Raw genomic sequence first — 19,032 nt, 5'->3', positions numbered from 1 at the left:
ACTACATGAATAAACAGATTTGACTGTAAACAGAATAGTTGCCATGTACAATCAAATTTATAACACCAGGAAAACTTAAATGCATGGCAATAATTTCATAAAGGCCCTGAGAGGAGGGACATAAGTATCCCACTGTAAACTTGCTATCCTGGAAACAATAAACGACACAATGGTTAGGTTGTTACAAGGGAAATTAGCTATTATAAAACCTAAAGCAATAATTAAAAGTAACTGAAACAATGCTTTCTGCTATTACACCAACAAAGGCAGGAAGACAGAACCATAAAATATATTCAATAAATCTACAAAAAGCTAGAAAAAGCAAAGAAAAAACTAAAAATGGGACAGGGAACAGATGGGGCAGAAGCAAATAGCACACTGGCAGGCTTCCATCTGAAACACAAACAATGGAGTCCAGACATCCCAACTGAAAGCAGAAAACTGTTGTTCTAGATAGAAAATAAAATAAAATAAAAACAAAACCAAACTAGAAGTAAATTTAAACCTAAAAAGGCACAATCAGACTAAAACACGGAGGGAGGAACATAGTTCCTTCCTGTCCTTTCCTGATCCTGGGCCTTGAGCTCATGTCCTCATTGTAAGTTGTCTTTTTTATTTAGAGTTGGCCCTCTACCACTTGAGCCACATCTCTAGTCCAGCATTTTGATGGTGAATTGAAGCTGGTGTCTCACAGACTCTGCCTGGGTTGGCTTTGAACCTTGATCCTCAGACCTCAGCCTCCTGAGTAGTTAAGATTATAAACTTGAGTTACTGGTGTTGGGCAAAGATATACTTTCTGATAATAGTAATAATTAATAATAATAATAATAATAATAATGTTAAGTTGTCATGGTTCTAGTAATACCAGGCACTTGATTATTATTATCAGGGAAAAGAAAGGCATTTTTTAATAACAAACGAGTCAATAAATCAAGAGGAAATAGCAATTCTGTTCATAAATTGTGAATGTAATGACAGACCTTAAGAATACATGAAGCAAAAAACAACAGAATTGAAATAAGAAACAGAGGATGTTGTTGGAGATTTTGATCTACCTCTCATATAATGGAGCGAATTCATAGTAATGACAGAAGAGACATGAATAACTTTATCACCAATTCAAATACTTTTGCATTTATAGATATCACTATTAACAAAAGTGTATAATAAATCCATCTTATTTGTGTATTTATTTTTTCTGTTTTAGTTTGATTCTTACAGGTGCAAAAGAAAAATAAACATGAAATACAAGAAATGCACACTCAACTTTTTAACCCATAGGAACATTCTCAACTTTCAATTTGAAACAGTGAAGATAACAGTTGTCCAAGAGCTGGAAAAGAAGACTGATAAATACGTGAGCAAGACCCGCTGGCGCACACCTTGTGATCCTCTCTGTGTATGAGGCTGAGTCTCTGGAGGACTGAGGTTCAAGGCAGTCTGGATAGAAAGTGTCACTAGACTCCACCCCCAATTAACCAACCCATTAACCTCCAGAACGGAGGTGCCATTGAAATGGCACATGGCCAGCTGACCAGGCAAGCCAAGCAAGTCTGAATCTCTGAGTTCAAGTTCTAATAGTGCCCCAAATCACATGTGCAAGTAAACATGGATTCATTATGGGAAGTTCTGACCAAACACAGTGAAAAAAAAATGATAAATTACTTAAAAATCAATAAGAAAATTCAAAAACCAAAAACTTAGACATTCTTGCATGTGCTTGTGCAGAGTCCTCAGTGACGAATGGCTAGATACTAACTGGGTCTACCTGGTGGCACCTTGGCATGTTGGTGGGTGATGGGGACTTTCTGTGGGCTCTGGAGGTGGAATCCACTTCCTCATGCACACCTCCAGGGATGGGCACCGAAACTTCTAGAAGCAGATGGACAGGGACTGGACAACAGGTTCCCGGACCTGCTAGCCTCATAGCGCGAACCCTTGTGACCCTGCCCCTGACCACGACCTTCTACCCCACCCCTTTCGTCTTTGCGTCATGCCTGGTGTCTCCTGACTCTCCTTGTGGCAACCCTCTTTAACCGTCCATTAGAGGTGATCTGGTTTGTTGAGATTTTTCCCTAACAGCATTAACTGCATTCAAGGTTGCACTTTTTGTTCATAGTCACTAGCTTTCTAATAAAGGCTCTCAACTCAATCTCTCACAATGTAGCTTCTCTGTATCTCACGACAGAATCCTATATAACAACAGTCAGTCTTTGCATATTGTCAACTGTGCTTAAGTCATTGTATGATCTGCTGAGTGTGTCTCTGGCCTTAAATCTGTGAAAAAAATCTGCCTCCCAAAAAGCAAATAGTGTCCAAGGAGCAAGATGAAAGTTAATGGATTTAATTTGAAATTTGTTGAAAACCAGCATTTCTTTAGTAGAAGCTAGACTGTGGCCTTGTGGGGAAAATGGATCAGTATCTATAGTACAGTACTGAGTTTGATGCATCTTTAGGCATTCATTCACAGGATTTCCTCAACAGTAGTCTCTCTGGAACCCTGTGCCCACAGAAGCCCATCCTCTACTGTTATTTTCAGGTACATAAAGGTCATTTTCCACATAGACTATTTTAAAACCATAAAGTGAAAAGAATTCAAATAATAAAAAATATGTTCTATGACCACAATAGAATTACAACAAAAGTAGAAAACCAAAAGATTGGGCTGAAGGTTAAGCACAGTGGTAGACACTTGTCTAGCATGCTTGAGGCCCTGAGTTCAATCACCAGCATAGGAAAAGAAAACAAACAAAGAGAAAGAGAGAGCGAGAGCGAGCGAGCGAGCAAGAGAGAGAGCGAGAGAGCGAAGAGCGAGAGAGAGAGCGAGAGAGCGAGAGAGCGAGAGAGCGAGAGCGAGAGCGAGAGCGAGAGAGAGAGAGAGAGAGAGAGAGAGAGAGAGAAAGAGAGGGAAGAATTGAGGAAAGGGAGGAAGGGAAATTTTTTTTTTAAATGAACTATACCTCTAAGAAAGGCCAATGGGAAAATTACAAAGTACTTTGAACTAAATAAAAATAAAACAGTAACATCAGAAATTCCAGGATACCTATAAAACAGGACTTTGGGGGAGGGTTATAAACTCCCAAAATCTCAAGTAGAAGGCCTCAGTTTCCAACTTAAGTGAAAAGTCAGAAAGAAATAAGTAGCTCTGAAATAAATGAAACAAAAATCAATAAAAACAAACTTTCCTTAAAAATAAATAAAATTGTAGCCTGGCACAGTAGCTCATTCCTGTAATCCTAGCTACTCAGGAAGCTGAGATCTGAGGATGGTGATTCAAAGCCAGCCCGGCACTAAAGTCCATGAGACTCTTATCTGAAGTGGTGCTCTGGATCAAAGGGTAGGGCAGTAGCCTTGAGCTGAAGAGCTCAGGGACAGTATCCAGGCCCAGAGTCCAAGCCCCATGACCCACCACTGACAAAATAAACAAACACACACACACACACACACACACACACACACACACACACAAAATTGTTAAACCTCAAATCAGAACAGCTATCAAGGGAAAGAAGATACAAACAACCAAAATCAGGAATAAGAGTGGTGAGGCCCATTCTAGGTCTATAGATACTGAAGGGCAATGAGGAAATAAGACTTAACTGTCTCAAAACTCAAGTCATGTATAATGGTGCATGGCTCAAATGGAAAAGCTCTTGCCTAGCAAGTATAAGGGTCTGAGTTAAATCCCTATACTGTACTGGGGAGGGGAAGAGGAAGAGAGAAAATAAATCAATGATCAAATCATTCCAGAAAAAAGTCAAAACAGATAACCTAACCAACCCAAATGAATGAATAGGGAAATTTCTTTTCTGCAAAGAAAAAAACAGTTCTAAATGGAGTCACTGATAAATTCGACTACACATTAAAGAAAGAAATGATTCCGTTATACCCCTACTTTTCCAGACCACCGAACTAGAGGAGACACTTCCAAATTCAACATTACAGAAAGAAAACTAATGCCAACAATATCTAAGAACTATAATATGTCCAAGAGGACTCATCTCTAAATGCAAGGATTTAAAAAAATTATTCTGCCATCACATTAGTAGACTAAAATGGAAATCATGATCATTCCTATATAGATAAAAAGAAAAAATGTTCAAGTTCCTATTACCATTTCTGGTGGTAGTGATATCATTTGATTTGGCATTTGGTTTTGTTTGTTGTTGTTTTGGCTTCTGAGGGAGGGAGCAGGAGTGAGGGATAGTGAACAAGTGTAGCCAGGGTAATAAACAGATACTAGGCAGGAAATGAACTGAACAATTTGTGAACAGGGATGGGGGAACTGAAGGAAAGCAAAGGAAGAGGTGACATTGTTTAAAAAGAAATGTATTCAGTACCTGACTTATGAAATAGTAACCCCTCTGTACAATACCTTAATAACAACAATAAAATTACATTTAAAAATAAAAATAAATCTCTCAGTAAACTAGAAATAGAAGGAAACTTGTTCAACTTGCTTTTAAAAAAATCCCCAGCTACTTACTTACTGGATGCAATTAAGTACTAGGAAAAAGAAAATCACAATGAAGTACCATCACATTCATGCTAAAACGGCAAGTATGGTCAAAATACATTAAGTTCATGTGTGAAAATGGCTTTTTTTGTTGGGAGATAGGGGTACTGGGATTTGAACTCGGAGCTACATGCTTGTGAGGCAGGAGCTCTACCACTTAAGCCACATTCCTAGTCTTTTTTCCATTATTATTATTATTATTATTATTATTATTATTATTATTATTATTTGCCAGTCTTGGGGCTTGAACTCAGGGCCTGTGCTGTCCTTGAGCTTTCTCAAGACTAGCACTCTATCACTTGAGCTGTAGCACCACTTCTGGCTTGTTTTTTGTTTTTCCTGTATATGTGGTATCAGGGAATTGAACCCAGGGCTTCATGCATGCTAGACCAGCACTCTACCACCAGGCCATGCTCCTGGGCCCCATTATGTTTTGAATAAGGTCTTTGTTTTTGCGTGAGCCAGCCTAGACAGCAACTTTCCTAGTTGCACTTCCTTTATCACTGGGATGCGAGACACACACCATTACACCCAGCTTTTGATTGGTTGAGATGGCTTCATGTACAGGCTTCCAACTGTTATCCTCTTGATCTCAGCCTCCTGAACAGCTAGGATTCCAGGCATGAATCACTGGTTTCTCTATGACTTTCAATTAGGCAACACCAAATCAAATGGCCAGGGTAGAAGGTCCAGCCCCATCTAGTAGGCAGAACAAGTGAGCAAAAAAAGTCCCAAACAGGACTAAGTAGGACCCTCATTCTAGAAGTTTCCTGAAGGATTAGCTTCCTAGTGAAAGGCAGAAGCAACAAATAGAACCTGGAAAGACACTCCCTGAGTCTTCAAAGCCACCATTACAATTTCCAGACAGCAGTTTCTCCAGGAAGCTTCCACCACCCTCCCCGTAGCATCTGGACAAAACACACTTTCTGGACCAAGTGCAGAGGGGCCGGAGACCCCAGTTTTTCATCCCTCATCCCTCAGGGCACTACACAATGGTGATGCGTCATCATACCAGCATGCCTCCTTCATGCCTGCCAGGAATCCTTTCCACAGGACAGGAAGGAAGAATACAAAGACTTTATTCAGCCATCTCCAGTGGGACAGGTCTAGTGGGCTGCCAGACAAAAAGCTATGAGGGCTTGTCAGACAGGCAGCCTGAGCCAGCCAAAAACATCTCAGCCAGAATGTGTGGCCCTCCTGGATGGAGAACTCCTGCTCTCCTTCCTCAAGAGACTGGGGATACCCAGGGGGTGTCTCTGGGGAAGGGGCTCTCATCCACTGCCTCAAAAAGAGACAACACTGAGGTCTGGGATGCCAAGACAGCCAGGCAGGTACTGTTCTGGCAAGCCTGGCAGGCATCATACATGGCCCCCCACCCCTGCCTGCCCAGGCTGTGCTCATATCCTGCTGGCAGGACTCTGCCTCACGGGCTGAACCAGCGCCGGTCAAGCTCTGTCAGATGCACAGGCTACACAGGGCTTTCTGCCACAGGCCAACAGCATATTGTTAGCTCTGATCCTGCCGTTATTGTGAGCAGCACCACTTTATCCCCAATATCCCTAAGGGCACTAAAGGAAAGTGAGAGGAAGACATGGCCAGGCTTGGCACAGTCTGTTGATTTCCGAGCTTGGATCCCCTCCACATGCCCTGGGCCTGCTATAAACACCAACATGTCCCTAGGGGGAAAGAGGTGGGGCGGGGGGGCATCAAGAACCTCGTGGCCAATGTAGCTGCATTCCAGAAGTGCACACGGCTCCTGGGACTGCAGACCTGCCCTCCACAGGAGGCCATGGTGGCCAATGGAAAACATGTCCACGCAGGGGTCTGGCAGGCTGGCTCATCTCATATTCCAAGCATACCCCAAAGCCAAGGCTACTGGTGGCTCTGGTTAGACCTCCAGCAGGGCCTAGATGCCAGAAAGATCTTTCCAAACTTCACATGAGCCCCTGGCTCAGCATCATCCACAAAGCACTCTGAAGACAGCTTCGGCACCAGAAGTGACAAACCTAGGTTGAGGATGGCATCGGCCAGCTGAGCCATGGCTCTCTCAGAATGGGCTCCTCTGTGTGGGCTCATGTGTGAGGCCAGCCAGTACCAGGGGTGGATGCTAAGGACAAGACCTGCTATGGAGGGGTATGGGGATGCTTGGCCCTCATCTCATGTGGCCTGGGTGGGACTCAGGTGAAAGCAGCCAATAAACAGCCAGGCACCTTCCCAATGCAAAACACTGTGCTTACCGTGGCTAACTCGTCGAACTTGCCGAAGAGTTCGTTGAGTAGTTTCACCAGCTCCTGAGCCGTGCACTGAGAGGCCAAGCCTGTGAAACCCACGATGTCTGCAAACAGGATGCTAAAAGAGAAAGGGAGCTGGGACCATCGCTGTCAGCCTCCATGCCGACCCATCTAGTTGGACTGGAACTTTAGGGCCATTCATTAGCCACTGCTCATTTGGACACCAGCCCCAACACATAAACACACACACCTGGCCCCAGGGATGATCACAGCTCACTCGAGTCTGTGAACCGGATGGCCTTAGATTCCTCATGTCCACACACGCGTTTACCATCGGTAGGTGACTTAAGTTTCATTGGCATAAATGATGTCCTCGGATTGTATTCATATTTTCACCTGTTATCACTTTTCATTTTTTTAAGGATTGTCTTTTCTTCACAGAGTGCATTTTTTCTTACAGCTTTATTGAAATTGTGTTTTGATATATATACATCTACACTGGGAAATAATCACTATAATCAAACCAGTCAACGTGCACATCGCCTGTGTGCAGTCACCACCACGTCTGTGTGCATGAGTATATGAAGAAGATTCCATTTAAGGTCTATCTTCTTAGAAAATTCAGATATACGTTCTTAACGCTCATCATCATATTGTATATCAGAGCTCTAGAACATACCACCCTTCTTCAATGTGATTGTTTCATTTTCCTCTCTCCTCAGGTCCTAGCAACCTTTCTTCCTAGGACAGACACTCTTCTAGCTCCACATAGGTACAGTATCACACAGATCGTTCAAGGACCTGCTCATTTATTTGACCATAACATCATCTAATGCCAGCTTCCTGTCAATGTATTGGCAAGATATATTTCTTTAAAGGCAGGACAGTACACGCATGCTGCATTTTCTCCATCTAGTTAGAGATTTAGATCATTGTCATACCTTGTTTACTATGAACAATGATGCAATAACATGAGAGTGCAGATATCTGCACTGTCTTCTGATTTTGGTTCCTTCAGGTGTGTACTACAGAGTAATACAACTAGATCCCATGACAGGTCTATTTTTAGTCTTTGAAGAACCTCCACACCGATTTCCATAGTGACTGCACTAATTTGCATTCCCACCAACAATGGATGAGGCTTCTTTTAATCCTGCATCTTCACCATCGTTCGTTGTTTATTTTCCTGATGATGGCTCTTCTGAGGCAGAATCTGCTGAATATCTTTTCATATTCTGTTTTGTCCTCTGAATTTCTTCTATTGAGAGAGTGTCTATTTAGGTTCTCAGTCTAGTTTTAAATCAGGTTATTTGCATTTTTGGTTATATTTGCATTTTGTATATCTTTCATATGTTGCTAACTTCATTCCTTATTGGATATATGGCTAAAGTATTTTCTTGCAAATTTCTCTTTTCCCTTTTATTGTTTCCCTTACTGTACAGAAGCATTTCAGGTTGACCATATGGTTTTCTTTTTGGCTTTTGCTCTTTATATGTCATATCCAAAACCAATATCAGGGAGATTTCTTCTTACATTTGATCTTATATTTGAGGCATCAGATCTTATATTTGAGGCTTTAATCCATTTTGAGTTTATGTTTTGTATATGGTGTGAAGGACTAATTTTATTCTTTACCATCTGGACATTCAGTTTTCCCAACACTGTTCATTGAAATTATCTGTCTATTCCTTGTTTGGGGTACTTTTGAGGACTATGTGTGAATTTATTTCTGGAAAGAGTCCAGAAATAAGAGTCCAGAATGAAGACATTCTGTTTCAGTGATATAGGCATTTCTTTTTATGGTCAATACCATACTGTTCTAATTAGTCTATCTTCATAATACAAGTTGAACTTGGGGAATGTGATGCCTCTGGTTTTGTTCTTGATTACGATTGCCTTAGCAGAAGAGATGGCTTTGTCCATTATTTCTAATTTTTTTGTTTTAGTTTTCTGTACCCTTTGCCTTGCATATAAGTTCATCTGATCTGTGGAAGGGAAAGGAAATCACAGGAACAGCAGGACAAAGGGTGAACTAACGCAACAAAGATACTAAACACTATGTTGGAAATTAATTTTACAACTTGGGGAAGGTGGGAGAAAATGGGGGAAGGGGTAACAGTGCTCAAAATTAAATGTAATCATTACCTTACTTATGTAACTGTAACCCCTCCATTTATCACCTTTACAATAAATATAGATAAAAAGAATCCCAACCTAAAAAAATGGACTATTTTACCTAACATTAAAAAAAAAAAGGATTGCCTTAGCTATTTCTGGTCTTTCCATCGTCTTTTTTATTTTAAAGTTGCTACAGATCTTAGTAGAAAGTCCAGTTAAGTTAGTAGACCTATCTGTAGTACAGAGATTTTAATATTATTTTCCAATTCATGAACAGGAAATGTCTTTTCCACTAATCTGTGTCATACTTAATTTCTTTCACCAATGACTTATAATTCTAGGTACACAAATTGTACTTCCTAAGTTTATTCTTAATATTTTATTCTTTGTAGTGTGTGTTTGCTAATTTCTTTTTGTTAGTACATAGAAATATCATATATAGGTTGACTTTGTACTCTGATACTTCACTAACTCCAGTTATTATTCCAACAAGTTTTCAAATGAATCTTCTGAGGGTTTCTACCTAGAAAACAGACAAATTCTCTATCACTTTTTTCCCTGTTTTAAAGTCATGTTTCTTTTCTTGCCTAATTTCTCTGGCTAGCATTTCCAGCACTGCATTGAATAGAAGTAATGACACTCTTGCCTTGTTCCTGATCCTGAAAGACAGACTTTTCATCGCTAAGTATGATGTTGGCTATGCAATTTTCACAAACACCTTCTATTTTGTTGGGAAGTTTTTCTCTTGGCAAAATTTGACTATATTTTCTGCATCTATTGACATAACATGATCTGACTGTTTTTTATTCATGTGGTGTACCACATTAATTTTTATATATCAAGCAAAATTTGCTTCTACAGAATAAGTTCCAGTTGGTCACAGTACAGGATATGTTCGGGGGGTTACTGGATTCATTTGCTTAATGAGGATGTTTGTATTTAGATTCATCAAGAATATTAGTAGGCAAGTTTCTTTTCTTGCCCACTAATAATGTTCCAGTATCCAATCCTGGTAGCAGTATAATGCTGACTTCATAAAATGTGTTTAAAGTGTGATCTCCTATTCTGATTTTTTTTTATAGATTTGAGGACTATTCTTATTTCTTCTTTCAATAGTTGGTGCAATTTACCAGTTAAGCCAATTGGAATTGCTTTTTTTTTTTTTTTTTGGAAGGGATCTGATAACTGACTCAAGCTCTATACTACGTATAAGTGTTCGAACTATGCACATCTGTATGGTTTCCCTTGGTGGGTTGTTTGCTTCCAGGTATTTAACCAGTTAGTTGGTATGATAGCTAATCTTGATTGGACTTGATTGGATTGAGAGCTATTTAGGAGATTAGTAAAACATGACTCTGGGTCTATCTGTACCAGATTTCCAGAGAGGATTAGATCTGAGGACTTAGACCCATCTACTGACAGATTCTTGGACGGATTATAAGGACGTGGTGGAACTGAGGAAGACAAGGAGGAGGTTACTGACTGAACCATGGTATTATGTCTTGGCCCTTTTTCTGTCTTTGGTTTCCTGGGCATCATGAGAAGCTGCTGCCTCTACTATGTTTTCATACTGCCATGATATTCTGTCTCAAATTGGCCCAGAAGCACAGAGCCAACTGACCATAAACTTTTTTCCCCATTAAGTTGTTTATGGAAGGTATTTTGTCAGGGTGACAGAGACTGACCACAAAGTTGTTACATAATTCTTCCTAGTCATCTCTGTTGGTTCTTTTTATTCCTATGACATCAGTTGAAATACCTCTTCTTTTATTTGTGATTTGAGTCTTTTTTCCTTTGTCTAGCTGAGGGTTTGTCAATGTTACCTTAATCTACTCAGATTTGGTTTTTAGTTTTTGTGGTCTTCTATTTTATTTACTTCTGCTCTTCACTATTTTTCCTTCCATTAACCTTCATCTTAGTTTAATTCGTTTTCTGTCTTTGAAGGTGAAAAAAAGGTTGTTGGCTTGAGATTCTTTTGTTTAACGCAACTCATCACCAAAAATCCTTCCTTTTATTACTGCTTTTGCTATACGCCACAGGTTTGGGTGAAACGCATTTTCACTTGCACATACCTGGAGAAACTAATTTCCTTCTATTGTTTCTTCTCTGACCAGCTGACTATATAGGAGCATGTGCTTGTGAATTTTCCACTTTTCTTTCTGCTATTAATTTCTACTTTTCCCCAAAGTATTTATTGAAGACATTATTCTTTGCCTCCTCTATACTCTGAGCACTCCAGGGAAGAGTAGTTTGTGGGGTTATTTTTGAGCTCCTTTTCCACCCCACTGCTCCATGTATTTTTCTGTACACAGTAACAACTCCAATATGAGTTGTCTCATGCTATCACCATTCACATCTATTCATATTATCTTTTCAGTTGTTTTTCCTTATTGCTATTTTATCTCTGGTCCTAGGATTTTTAAATGTTTACCAACCACAGTTATAGAAATAGAGTATTTTGTAGTTGAGTACATATTTACTTCTACCAGCCAGTTTCTTAGTTATTTGTGTTATTGTGTTGCTGCTTAAAATCTTTATACTTCTACTTAGCATGCTCTGTAAAGCTGACATAGAGGTCACAGATTGCTTCTGGTCATTAGGTAAGGTCTTTATCTCTCTTTTATTTATAAAGGGGAGATTTCAGGCAGGCACACCTTTCTTTGTCAACAGTGTCCTTTTTGGTGTCTTCCTTTTTTAGCATTTTTTTCTTTCTTTTTCCAGCAGGCCACTCACACTGGCCTGCATATTCTCTGTTGAAAGATACCATGGGGAGTCTGTTGTTTGCGGAAAGGCACTTTTCTCCTGTTGTTTTCAAAATTCTCACTTTCATTTGGCTTTTTAGAATGTGATGCTAATATGTCTTGAGGTGAAGTTCATCAAACTGGGTGTTATTTGGGTTTATTCTACCTGGATGTCTATTTCCCTCAAAAGATTTAAGACATTTTCATCATCTATTATCTATCTACTGTTTATCTATTTCCTGCCCATCATCTGTCTATATAGAAAGTTTTTTAAAGCTAGTCTACATTCTCTCAGGCTCTTTTCCTTTAGGAATTTCCCTTAATGTACACATTTATACCTGGATTATTTTTTATAATTCCCTTAAACTTGTTTTCCTTCTTTTCTTTTTATCTTTTCAATCCTTTAACTAAATTCCTTCCAGAGACTTCTCCTCCAGTTCACTGATCTTTTATTCTGCTTGATCCTTTTATTCATACCCAGAGAATTGTTCTGTTTTTTTTTAAATCTCCAGATTCATGATTTTTTGTCACACTTTTATATGCTGTTTCTTTGTTGAAGCTTTCCTTTTGCTTATGTATTATTTTGACTTTGGTGAGCAGTTTTATGAATTATTTTTAATTTTCTGCCAAGTAAATCACTGAAGCCTCTTTTGTTATGGCAGTTTCTAGAGATGCAGCTTGTTCCTTTGTTTGGAATACCTTTGGCTCTTCACTGTTCTTTACTATTTGTGTTGGTAGCTACATATAAGAAAAGCAGGTACCTCACTGTGGCTTTAGAGACCAGCCTCACACAGGAGAACTGCCCCCATCGCTATCACCAGCCAGAGATTTTTAACAACTCATTATCTTCCCATGAACAACTAGGCCACTGTGGATTGAGGCTATTGTTGTGGAAGGTGAGGCTGGAGTTTCCTAGCACAAGTCCTACCTGCCCCCTCCCCTGTGTAGCCAGACTGAACCGGAAACCTCAGAAACCAAGGGCTGGAGAGACAGATGCTCCTTCTTTGAACAACCTCAGAGAAACTGAAGGATGGATTACACGGATTAACTCTTTCCCTCTTGGGGGATGTTGACCCACTGAGATTCTTAATTCTCTTCTGCTAAGTTGAGAAGGGAAAATGTCAACAATGTTGACCAGCTCAAGTTGCCAGGAAGCCTTTCATTGTCTTTTATGGTTTTGCTTTGTTTTGGCATTATATTCTTGTTCTGCTTTCTTGCTCACAACTGGCACTCTACCACTTGAGCCATGCCTCCAGACTTCTTGTTGGTTCATTAGAGCTGAAATCGCACAGAGTTTTCTGCTAGGCCTGGCTTTGAACATCAATTCTCCAAGTCTCACTCTCCTGAGTAGCTAAGATCACAGGTGTGGCCACTGGCACTTAGCTGGATGTTTGATGCTGTTCCTATAGCACACAGAGACTCTGGGTACCTCAGGGTGCTCCTTGAATCATGCTGGTGGTTTACATTTCTGCAGTGACCACTTTGGGCCACTTCCTACCCTTAGAAGACACAGTGGGTGAAATACGAAAAGTCAAGGTAAACCAGAGCATCAACTACTCCTAGTTCTAGTCCCAGCCCTGCCACTCACTAGCCAGGGAGTCTTTGCATACATGCTTCACTCAGAATTTCTAAAATTTCCCACCTATAACATAGAGAGATAGTGTAAACAGTTCTATGTTGATATCAAACAGAACCAAGGATTTGGCAATGAAGTTCTCCATTTTCAGGGTTATCCTGGGCCTGAATGATGTCTCTTAGCTATTTTGCAAACACCTAAGCCTTGACCCCCATGCTACTTCCACATCCTTCTCTCCAGAAGGTCAATGCCTATCCTTCAAGAGCAGCAGGACAGCAGGGAGTAAATGGGCTCCCTTGTTAGATCAAAGCAGCAGCTGGTGAGCTCCTGACCAGGCAGAAACTAGGCAGGCTGGCTCAGCACACAGGAGAGAATCCATCAGCCTCAACTCATTTCTTATGAACAAGTACTGGCTTGTGAAGACCTGCTTGTCACTGCTGACATAAGACAGAGCCTTCACTAGTCTTTCAAATCTCCTGGTACCCAAGAGCAGGGAGGCCTGATGCCCAATACCCAGAAAAGCCAGCAAAGAGCAACTGACTCATAGGAAAGTGCATCAGGTCCCCCACACAACCTCTTTCAAAGTCACAATCACGCAAAGTGTCAACTCCAACAAGTGACACTGACTGTTCTAAGCATATTAGACATTGATACCAAGCATCTTGTTTGCTTATTTATGTATTTATTTATGAGGCTTGAACTCAGAGCCTGGGAGCTGTCCTTGAGCTTTTTTTGCTCAAGGCTATCACTCTAGCATTTTAAGCCCACAACTCCATTCCTAGTTCTCTGGTAGTTAACTGGGGATAAGAGTCTCACAAACTTTCCTGCCTGGGTTGGCTTTGAACCACAAATCTCAGACCTCCTGAGTAGCAAGGATTATAAGCCACCAGCACCCGTTCAACACAAAGCATTTTAAAAAGCAATGTACAATATATTAAGACAAATACAGACTCTCTGGAAACAGACAAGCAAATCTAGAGGCTACAGCAAGCTGGCTTCCCCTGGAGACTGTCCTTGCCTATAAAATGGGAACAGATGAAAAGTCTAGGAGAGGAAAAGACCCACCCCAGATCCGAGCAGAAACGGTCATATCCAGAACTGAACAAAGCTCCAGCTTAACACATCACTCTTCAAACTCAGTTTTTAAAACAGAGTTTGGCCTCTCTCTAATCCACACTGAAGTGCAAGTGCACTGAAGGAAGAAATGAGAAGAAGTACGGCATAACCTCTCTTCCTTGTACCACTGTGATCATCCAGTCTCCTTTCCCATGCTTCCCCACCACTGGCCTCCCTCCCTCCTTCCCTATCCTCTCTCCGCATCCTCTTTCCCCTCTCTGCCACCTCTAATCCCTCCGATCTCCTTCCTCATCTCCACAGCATAGGCCTGGTCTAGGTGAGCACCCAGCCTTACCTGACATTGTCGTGCCTCTGGATGTAAATCTTGTGGAAAATCCTCTCCGGAGGTTTGAGGAAGTCTTCCTTCATCTCCATGGCAACATTCCTGGGCAGAAGGCTCATAAGCAGCCGCTCCTGGACAGAAGAGAAGGCTCCCATCAGACAGCAGGGCCTCCCTGTTCCTCCTTGGAGAGCCCTGCCCAATGAAGGGAGAGTGAGGAGTTGCTCTCTGAGAGGGGCTACAGACCGTCATCAGGTACAGACAACACACATGCAGGTCGCAGACCCTGCCAAGCCCCCAGAGCCTCAGAGTGCCACATCCAGTCTGGGACTGCCACTGAGCATTCCGTGAGCGAGCCAAGCACCTGGTCTCCAGAGCATGTGGCTGGGCCTGCAACCCCTTGCAGGCTCCTGTTCAGGTCAAGATGCTGGGTCCAGACAGGCTGGACTCACCCAGCTTCAGTGTGCAGGAGGAGCCCAGTCCAGCCCAGACACGGCCTCCAGGCAGGGCCCTTGTTTGTGCCCTCTTTGCTTCCCACAGTTCCAACATGGCCTGGAAAGAATCCTCCAGGATTCCCTGGAAGTCATTGCCTTCCCAGGTACAAAGAGGCACTTTGATCCTATTCTGTGACAGAGCCTCAGAGGTGGCATTTTCTCTTGGTCTCTGCCTTCTTATTTTCCCCTAAGGGGAAAAGATAAATGGTTGGATTTTTTTTTCAAGGAGAGCTGTGCCAACACAAAGTCTCTAATCCTTGCTGGGTCCCAATTTTACCCTGGAAGAAGGTGGGAGAACTCAGACTCTCTCCTTCCAGGTGGACCCTCCCTGGACCTCAGTCCCAGCTGGCCTCTGACCCAGCAGATGCAACCCTATGCTACAGAAACTCTGCAATGCAACCTCTCCGTGTGTCTTGAGTGTCTCCCATAGCAAGGCCTGAGGGTTAAAAGTGGAGGCCCAGTATAGAGCTGTTGGGAAGCTGTGAGGGCTTTCAGCAGAACTTGAGCTATTGGAGGGGTAACATGGCAGGCATGGTGGGCAGCCAGCCCCTCCCTCCTCCTCTCCAGGAGGTGAAATATTTTACTTCACCACACTCCCACCATGGTGTGCTGCCTCACCACAGGCCCAAAGTCAGGGGCCACTGATTATGTGGACTGGAATCTCCCAGCAGTGAGCCCTGAGTCTCTCAAGCAAAAACCAGCTGGCTAATACAGGGAACTTCTAGAATGGTCCTTCGTGACAATTTGCTCCTCTTCCCTACCTCCTCAGCCTTTGCTGTGAACCCCATTAAAATGGCCAGCTATGCACCTGCCATCTTGGTTCACAAGAATGAAGGCCATGAATGTCCATCCCTCGCCTGGTACCAGGTGCAGTGGCTCACACCTGTCATCCCAGCTACTCAGGAGGCTGAGATCTGAGGATCAAGGTTCAAAGCCAGCCCATGCACTAAAGACTGAAAGACTCTTATCTCCAATTAATCACTAGAAAACCGAAGTGGTGCTGTGGCTCCAGAGGTAGGGTGGTAGCCTTGAGCTGAAGAGCTCAGGGACAACGTCCAGGCCCAGAGTTCAAACCCCACAACCAACACACACACACACACAAAGAATGAAGGCCGTGCACCAGGACACAGGCTATAAAGACCGGTTGCAGTGTCCATGGATCATACCTCGACCAAGACAGCCACTTAATAAGATTAAGAGCTCATTTCTGATTAAAAACAAAGTAAGATAAAGTAGCTCATGCACATTATAAAGATAATACCTGACATTAGTTTCCAATCTTGAATTTGACCTTGAAGCCCCAAATGCAATTAACATCAGGAGCAGATAATGACATCAATAAACTTAAATCAACAAAAACAACACACAAAGGCAGAAGTCAGGGGACTGCAGTCATTATGAATGCAGATCATGCGCAGTAGCACAGAGCCTTATGAAGGCTATACTAAAACCATACTCCATGAGTCATTCTCAATAAAAATTAGATATATGTAAACGACTCCTGGCAGGCCTTTGTTCTTTCTCAACATCACAGAATGCCCCAGGCAGTCCCCACGGAATAGCCAGGGACAGAAGAAAGGGAGAAAGTGGCAGGGATTGAGAACAGGGAAACAAGAAGCACCATGGACATGAACCCTCTGGACTTTCTTTTAGCGTCATTGTCCCAAACCTAGGGTAGGAGAAGCAGGCAACTTCGAATGCCAAAGGGCACAAAATGAGAAGGCCCAACCGAAGCTCTCTCCAACACAAAGACCTGGATAGTAAGCCTCTCGAGAGAAAAGTTCTAGACAGCTACTATTCTACTCCAGGCCAAATGTCTGAGCCCCAACCCCAACCACACCAGTGAAAGCCAAGCAGCAGGCCAAACTTCCACCCTGACACTGAGCAACGCTGGAGCAGGCCACAAAGAGAATTCGCCTGTCGTTTCTACCTGCTGGTGACAAGTATTCCTCCTTGTTTCTGGGAACCTGGGGAAGGTCCTCGGGGACTGGCCACTCACTGCTCCTTGGCAGTTAGGAAGACCCTCCACTCACAAGGGTCAGCGCAGGCCTCGTATGGGACCCAGGCCCCACCCCTACCCATTCTTTGTCAGAGTGATATAAAAGAAAAACAGCCCAAATAGAAGCTCTAAGGAAGATACTACACAGAGTCAACGAGAGACAGTCCCAACGCCTGTAGCCTGAGTACATTTCACGACATTTTTGACATCAGAAATTCATAGGTCAGGAGTGGAGGTGTTGGAGGGCGGTAGGGAGGCTCTGGGAGGACAGATGGGAGTTGAGGGAGATCCCCAAGCTTCACAGCGGTGATGGATGTTTGGGCCACTGGGTGCACTGACTTCCTGCGTCATCTCCTGGTATGGTGCCATACACCATTCAGTGTGGTGTACACAAGCAAATGGGGTTAAGAGCACAGGAGAACTCTGGATTATCTCTTACAACGATACAGAAATGTGCAAGTAACTTTTCCCAAAAATTAGAAGAGAAAAAAAGACCCACAGATTCTGAGCATCCAACCCCCGGGAGGGGGGGGATGGAAAAAATGGCCCTGCCACTCTGCCCACAAATAGATCAACACAGTCTTTCATGGCAGCATCATTTGTAAGAGGCAAAGAGTGGGAACAGTGCGAATGGTTAAGCAGTGTCAATGGAAGAACAAAATGTGGTTCATCAATACAACAGCAGAGTACTCGGCCAGAAGAAGGAATACTGCTGATCAACACCACCACCTACAGTCCTCAGAACCTTTTGCTAAGTGGAAGCACCCAGTCACAAGAACCTAGCAGTGTTGTCTACACTTCTGTGAGGATGAAATGTCCAGAACAGTGAAAACACAGAGATAGGAAGTAGATCAGTGAGCAAGTGCCCAGTCTAGCTGAGGGATGGGTTGGAGAACATTCATGTGTAATGCTACTGGAAATCAGGCTTCTTTGAAGGCAATCAAGATACTCTAAAGTTAGGCTTTAAAAAAAAAGTTCTGCACAGTAATATGATTGAATACATTTTAAATGAGATTAAAATATAAAGGCATGTGTAATAAGATTAATTTATATATTAAATACACCTTGTTATGGAATTATTTTTTTTGCCAGTGCTGGGCTTGAGCTCAGGGCCTGAGCACTGTCCTTGGACTTTCTCAAGGCTAGAGCTCTACCACTTGAGCCTCAGCACCACTTCTGGCTTTTTTCTATGTATGTGGTACCAAGGAATTGAACCCGGATCTTTGTGCATGCTAGGCAAGCACTCTACCATTAGGCCAAGCTCCTGGCCCATGTTGTGGAATTATTTTACAATAAAAATGCTAATATTGAGGGCTGGAAGCATAGCCTAGTGGTAGAGTGCTTGCCTAGCATGCATGAAGCCCTGGGTTCAATTCCTTCAGAAAAACAAACAAACAACAAAAAAAAAGCCAGAAGTGTCTCAAGAGCACTAGCATTGAGTAAAAAAATAAGTGCCCAAGAGCACTGCCCAGGTCCTAAGTTCAAGCCCCAAGACTAGCAAAGAAAAAAAAGAAACAAACAAACAAACAAAAATACAAATATTGAAAGGGCTTTTGATTTTGTTGCTCTTTCAATTGAATGTTACGGTATGCCAGCTATCAATGAAGCTACTTAAAATGTGAAGTACAGGCCTACACACAGTGATAAACCCCTTTAGTCCCTTCTACTTATGAGGAAGACAACAGGAAGGTCGAGGTTTAAGGCCATTCCAGACAGAAAGTTAGCAAGCCTCCGTCTCAAGCAATAAGCCGTAGGTAGTGGTAGTATGTGCTTATAATCCCAACTAAAGACAAGGCATTTAGGAAGATCAGGACAAAAACGACCACGAGATCCTAACTGAAAGGTGACTAAAGCACAAAACAAAAAGAGCTTGGCATGTGGCTCAAGCCTAGGAAGTACTGAGTTCAAATCTTCATACTACCAAAATCAAGAGCAATAACAACCGTAGTAGTTCGAGAAAG

General features: G+C 42.3%; 1 protein-coding gene across 1 annotated transcript in view; it reads right to left on the bottom strand.

Moving 5' to 3' along the window:
- The window catches only part of Adcy1 (adenylate cyclase 1), a 98,497-nt gene that overhangs the window by 51,746 nt on the left and 27,719 nt on the right, over positions 1 to 19,032 (bottom strand). The window contains exons 3-4 of the mRNA XM_090332527.1: positions 14,594 to 14,712; positions 6,754 to 6,865 (exon numbers count right to left, since the gene is read on the bottom strand). Of these exons, the coding sequence (XP_090188653.1) occupies positions 6,754 to 6,865; positions 14,594 to 14,712 (231 nt within the window). The remainder of the gene's footprint in view (positions 1 to 6,753; positions 6,866 to 14,593; positions 14,713 to 19,032) is intronic.

Source organism: Megascapheus bottae, chromosome 5, assembly GCF_031878675.1.
Source record: "Megascapheus bottae isolate mThoBot1 chromosome 5, mThoBot2.hap1, whole genome shotgun sequence".
Classification (NCBI taxonomy): domain Eukaryota; kingdom Metazoa; phylum Chordata; class Mammalia; order Rodentia; family Geomyidae; genus Megascapheus; species Megascapheus bottae.
Note: the sequence above shows the minus strand (reverse complement) of the source record. Positions and strands in the feature narration are given on the sequence as shown.